Genomic DNA, 6,205 nt, shown 5'->3' on the forward strand with positions numbered 1-6,205 from the left:
ATTAAGAAACAAATCGACCAGAAAGCTCAAACTTTCTCAGAAATCAAACAGAAATTTGAAAAGCTGATTCGTGAGAAGTTATATTTAAATTTGTACCACGATAAATCAATTTTCTCGATTCCATTACCCAAGATTCCAAGAGGAATTTCAAAAGCCAATGTCATCAATGAAGCCTTAGAGCTAATCGAAAAAGAAATTCGATGTCACTTATGTGAACAAATTTCATTGAACCCTCATTGTTGTACTGGATGTCGAAAGTGGTATTGTCGATTGTGTATCGAATTCCTTAGAGAATTAGTGCCAACCTTAAAGTTGATTCCTATTGATCAACCAAACAAATTTCTTTGTTTAATCCTCAATGTGCCTTCAGAGCAGCAACCACTGATGATTACTCAACATTTGGAAAAGTTGATTCATCAAACACTTACTCAAGTATTGTAAGAGTAAATTTGTCTGCCGTCGTACACATTGTTACGCTGATGTCAAGCCTGATGACTTCATTAAACACGAGAAAACTGTCGACTTGGACTTTTCCGTCACGAGATTGATTTAGAGTCCATTCATTTATTTAAAACTGGACAAACTCGTGCTGAACTAAGTGAAGGTCCTAAAAGACTATTTAATTTCTTCCCTCCGCATCTTAAATCAATTCCTGAAAGATTGCCGATATCTTATGATACCCATGAAGGAAGAACCAAAGGAAACCTTGAGGTTTATGCCTGTTTAATGAACGCTAAAGAAGAAAATCCAAATGATCCAATGATGGCTCCAACTACTATTCGCAGTTTCACTAATTTGAGATTGAATTTTTGGGAAAATTACAAAAAGAAAATAGACCCCACATATCCTTTAGGAGAAGCTGAAGAATATATTCAAACGATTGGATTCGATCCAACAGTTGGTAAGCGTCAAGTTCCTCCTTATGGATCAAGACCAAGGACTCATCGATGGTCGTCAGTCCCTCAATATCTGATCGATGATTCAGAAGAGTGGCTTAAACTAGCCCAAGGTAAACCTCGACCAAGGCGAGAAAGAGCTCAAGTTAGTCCCTCACCTGATGTACCAGATATCGAAGTACCTTTTATTAGGATTAACCCCCTCAATCGCTTAAGCGAAGAACGAAAAAAGATTGTTTCGGAAAACATCATGCAATGGTTCCCATCTTTACGTTCCTTTAGAAACTTCGATGAACCCGCTCCAATTCAAAATCTTGAAAAAGCTGTTGTCCGAAAGAATCGACAAGCTTCAGCTTCGTATCGTTTTAAAACGTTAACAACAATCAACTTACCAGCTCTTCCAAGCTCAATTGAAGAGAAAATCATGAACAATGTTCAACAACATCCAAATCCTGAGACAATTTACTCCATACATGCAGCGTACTGTCGAATCAATGAATATCGAAGACGTGAAGGTCATGTATTGGCACCAAGACCAATATGGGTCATCATCGTGGATGGTAAATTAGATGTTGTCTATGAAACCCTCGTCCAGCATCATCATATCGCCCGAATGGATACTCGATTCCATGGATTGAAATTTGAAGATTTAAAACATGGTAAAAATCTAACTTCAGTTAGAGATCAAGTGTTAACTTATTTTGCCTGTGCTTCTCAAATTATTGGCGCTGGAATAATCAACCTGTTAAGATCTTTAGATCTTGAAAATGAAGAAATTGAGACCTTAAAGCCTCGTATTCGAGACGTAAACCAATACTTCTCCCCGTTGTACACGCAACCAGCTTCGTTGTCTCTAATCTCATTCCTTCTTTTCGGTGGATTCGTAATCCCTGGAGGTCCTCATTCGCCCGGCATTGAAGCCATAACCGCCATGAAACTCTACATGAGCGCATGGAAAGCGATCGAAGATCGATGTGAATTCCTCGAAGATGGAATCCATTTTGCCAACTCAGCTCAAACTTGTAACAACAAAGTCTCAAGACTTTATAAAGTATGATGAATTAGTAAAGTCTGGTAAAGCCGAATGGCACAAGATTGGTCGTATTACAATCATGGTTCACGGATAGTTCCGTCATTTGATTCACATATTTGTGCTTCACCCGCTGCTACCACCAACACTCATTCATCAAGAGCCTCAAGTGTCAACAACTCACCCGGAAGACGATCTCTTCCATCACCAATTCAACAGACTCCTCCGAGAGCAAAAGAATTAATCAGTTTTGATTCACCATTGGAATCACCTAAATCTGAATCTTCGAATTCTGATTCCCAACAAACTGTAATTCTTTCTGAAATTCCCGATTCCCAGAGAACCAATGATTCTGAAGAATCAAGTGCAACTGAAATTGTTCCTGAGGATGATCATTTATTATATATGTCAACAACCAGTTCTCCCCCAGAAGCTTCAACTTCAACTCAATCAAGTGGTTCATTAATTGTACACGGAAGTGAAACGATTACCCTCAAGTCAAGTGCGACGAGATTTGTTTTATCCACACGTAGATACAGCCCAGAGATGAATTCTGAAGAATCAAACCAAGCACCGGAACCAAGATCCCGAAGAATCAGCCACCAAGTGTTGATGAGATTTCTTAATCATGGTCCACGGATGTGAAGGGTGGAAAAATTGAACCCACCAACAATTGGTGTTGATTACTTTTTTTTATTTTAATCATTCATTTAATTAATCTTCTTTAATTTTTGATTTTATTTTAATTACATTTTCTATTGTCTTAACGCTTAGATAAGCTAAAGCTTAAACACTCTTAAAAGTGCCAATTTGAGTAAGAGAAACAAACTCTCTTTCTTTTTGTAAACCATTATTAATCAAAGATTAATAATTTATCACTAGCTTTACTTATCTTTGTACTGATTAGCTGGATTAAGCTTAAGCTTGATTGTATCAACAGACAAAAGTCTGATTAAGCAAACCAGTCCGTTTATATTGTATCTCCCCCCAATTTAATCAACTTCTGACATCTTATGTATCTTTGTATAAAAGGACACAATGAGAGATAAGAAGTTAACAGTTAATTTTCATTTCTTAACTAGTTCACATTAAAAATTCAATAAAGTATCTTGAACTTAAATTCAAATCATAGTAGATTAATTCACATACTCATAGAGTGGTCCTGTATCGAACTTGAACTGACCTGATTATTGAAGGGCAGGTCCAATCTTCGAATTTGTTAGTCTGAATTATTCCCCTTGTCTCTTAAAAGACGTAAATTTCCCCAATAAACAATAGAAAAACCCCTTCAAGATTTTATGATTAATGAAACAATTTACATGTAAGTTGGTGAAAATGGTGAAATTTAATTTCCGATGATAATAGTTAATTGATAATAATACAATTGATTGCAATTTAAATTATTTTCATGATGCTGCTTAATTTACAACAATTAAAGCAACAATTTAAATAGAGAGAGGACAAAAAGTATATAATTTTTTTTAGAGGGAAAAACAAAAGTTTCGTAACTGAAAAATAAACGAATGATAAAATAAAATATTGAATTAAAAGTTAATTGTTATAACAATTAAGTAAATGATTTAATTGATTGTCACTATACGATTATACGGTATTATCATTATCATAAGAGTAATTGTAAGAAATTAAATTTTTCTCCTTTAATTTTTCAATTAAACTCGTTGGAATTGGTTGATTAGGGTTAATCATATCAGCGAGAAGATAATTAAGGAAAAGTGAAGTTGATTGTTTTGATTTGTTTTGATTGGGATTACGATTAAATGATGAAGATGAAGATGAAGATGATGGATAATAACTTGTTGTTGTTGTTGTAGTTGATATTAAATCATCATTGGGTAATGATGATGCTGTTGGTGAGATTAAGTTTCTCCAAGATATGAAATCCTTGATTGGTTGAATTAACTGTTTCTCATTCTCGTGATTAACTTGATTAGAAATTAGCTGGTCACCATTAACTTGATCACTATTTTGTTTCGGTAACAGATTAGCCCGTTTACCGAACCTTAAAGGTTCACGGAATCGACATCGGCGACATGGTAATTCTGATCGTTGACAAATTCCAAGTCGACATCGACTCGATTCAACTAGACCTTCATTTGAGATCGCAAATAAGATTACCAGTAATGCGATTAGATTAAAGCAACAGACACAATTAACTCGTTTAAAGTTAATTGTTGCCGATGATGGTGATGATATTGTTGACGATAATGAACCCATGCGAATTTAAATTAATCACTAATCACAATTAATCTTCTCGAAGTTGGAAAACTTTTTTTTCCCTCCAAGTGATTGTTTGGTTTTTCTGTTTTCAAAGAGAAAATTATTAATAATAATGAGCAGAAAGAAATTAATCAACAATTAAACTTTTTTTTTATCTACAATTAATTAGTTATTTTGATTATTTTCTATCCAATTAACTAATTGTTTGCATAACTCAGTCATCTTCCGGTAAATTAAAATTTACGCATTTTCTGTTTAATTGTTATTGTCTTGGTCATTGATTAAAACACGCAATCAATTTAATTGTTTATCTCTTGATAATATTTGACTTTACAATTTTCATCAGCAATTAACATTAATTAACTGATCATTATTGTTGTTCATTCAAATCAATGTTTACAAAATGTTAATTGTTTGGTCATCATGATGTTAATTTAACTTTAAATTGCTGTTTACACACCAATTTTATCACGATGATTAAAAAACATTAAAACATGATTAAGATTATTGTTTGTAATTAAGGTGATTGAATTAATTGCAACACTTTCTTCCGGATTATTAATTAACAATTAGAAGAAAAAAAAACTTTGAGACATTTTGATCAACAGATGATCAAATTAATCCGAAATCATTGAAAGTTTCAATACGACAAGTAACAATTAACTGATACAAACAATCAAATAATTGATTAAACTAACATTTAAGTCTTGTAACAATTAAAGTGATTAATATATTTTCTCAGTCAACTATTAATAACAATCAACTAGAGCTAATTTATTGATTTGTCTAATATATTAAACTACAATTACTGAAAGAAAAGGTTAATTGTAATATTATTAGCAACAATTTATTAACTAATAGCAATCAGATTATTATTAATATGATTATTTATGTTACTATGTTATCCTTACAATAAATTGCTCTGATTTTGATCAACAATTAAGGTCGAAATCTATTGATTGTTACAAATATCAAGTTGATTTACTAATCTAAGGTTCTCCTTCATAATCAATTATCATGATTAGTTTATTGATTACAAAAATTTGTAACAATTAGTTTCCAATGGTAAAGTTGATCTGATTAAATTTAATTGTATTAATTGATGAGAAGATAAAAAGTGAGACAAACAATTTGATTAGTCAACTGATTGCTCATTTAAATCACTTACCTGTTGATTGTTTAAGAGATACGAAGACAACTAATTGTTAATCCTGTTAATTGTCACTTTGCTTAAAAAAATCGTACGAAATTAACAGCAATTAAATCACTTTTTAAAGTTGTTTCAATTAATAGTCCCAAAGGAAAATAAATTATTCGTATCAGTATGTTATTGATGGTGGTGAAAGTTAATCACAATTAGTAAATAGTAATAATTAGTTAAACACCGAACATAATTAACTCAATCTATGAATATCTAATGGTCACTCACTTGTTGATCGGCTAATCAAAAACACTTCGGAACAATTAAAATGATGAAATTTGAGATCATTTTCTGTTCGAAGAATCGAAAGGAAAAAAAGTTCAGAAAATGTTCTATATTCACATTGGTTGGTCCAATTCGAGAAAGGAAAAGTTCTTATATGATTAGTTGATTCAGTTTCTAGTTGATTTGTTATTTATATCACTTTGAATATATTTCCAGCCTGATGATTGCTTTTATTTCAAATGTACAACCAAATTCAGTTGAGAGCATGTCTTAAGTTATCATTTAATTTACCATTAGTATTATTACAAAGATGATGATGATATTTGCTTCATCTTCATCGAAATCATCATCATCATCATCATTCATATTCAATTGAATATCCTTAATCTTGATGATATTTTAATGATTATCATCGTGATGATGGTGATTATCAACCCACTCAATTCATTGGAAACTATGATCATTATTATCATCTCAATGTTTTGATTGTTATTTTTACTCTTTCTATTAATGTTATCATAGATTGTGGATAAATATTTTTCTTTGATTAAAGTTTAATTGTTTTAATTAGATACAGAGATGAATCAATCAGTTGATCAAAGATCCTTATACAAA

The 6,205-nt window shown here is 31.9% G+C and overlaps 1 protein-coding gene across 1 annotated transcript; it reads right to left on the reverse strand.

Annotated features, from left to right (window-relative positions):
- Window positions 1-3,270: 3,270 nt before the first annotated feature.
- Window positions 3,271-5,799, reverse strand: LOC128390544 (uncharacterized). Its single transcript, XM_053350277.1, has 2 exons — window positions 5,333-5,799; window positions 3,271-4,246 (listed from the first exon to the last, which is right to left on the reverse strand). The coding sequence occupies exon 2, from the start codon at window positions 4,159-4,161 to the stop codon at window positions 3,529-3,531; it is 633 nt and encodes a 210-aa protein (XP_053206252.1). The 5' UTR covers window positions 4,162-4,246; window positions 5,333-5,799; the 3' UTR covers window positions 3,271-3,528.
- Window positions 5,800-6,205: the final 406 nt, after the last annotated feature.

This window comes from Panonychus citri, unplaced genomic scaffold, assembly GCF_014898815.1.
Source record: "Panonychus citri isolate SS breed McGregor unplaced genomic scaffold, ASM1489881v1 Contig00123, whole genome shotgun sequence".
NCBI lineage: Eukaryota > Metazoa > Arthropoda > Arachnida > Trombidiformes > Tetranychidae > Panonychus > Panonychus citri.

Coding starts and splice junctions, on each gene's coding strand:
- LOC128390544 (XM_053350277.1), bottom strand. CDS start 4,161: ATGGGTTCATTATCGTCAACAATATCATCACCATCATCGGCAACAATT.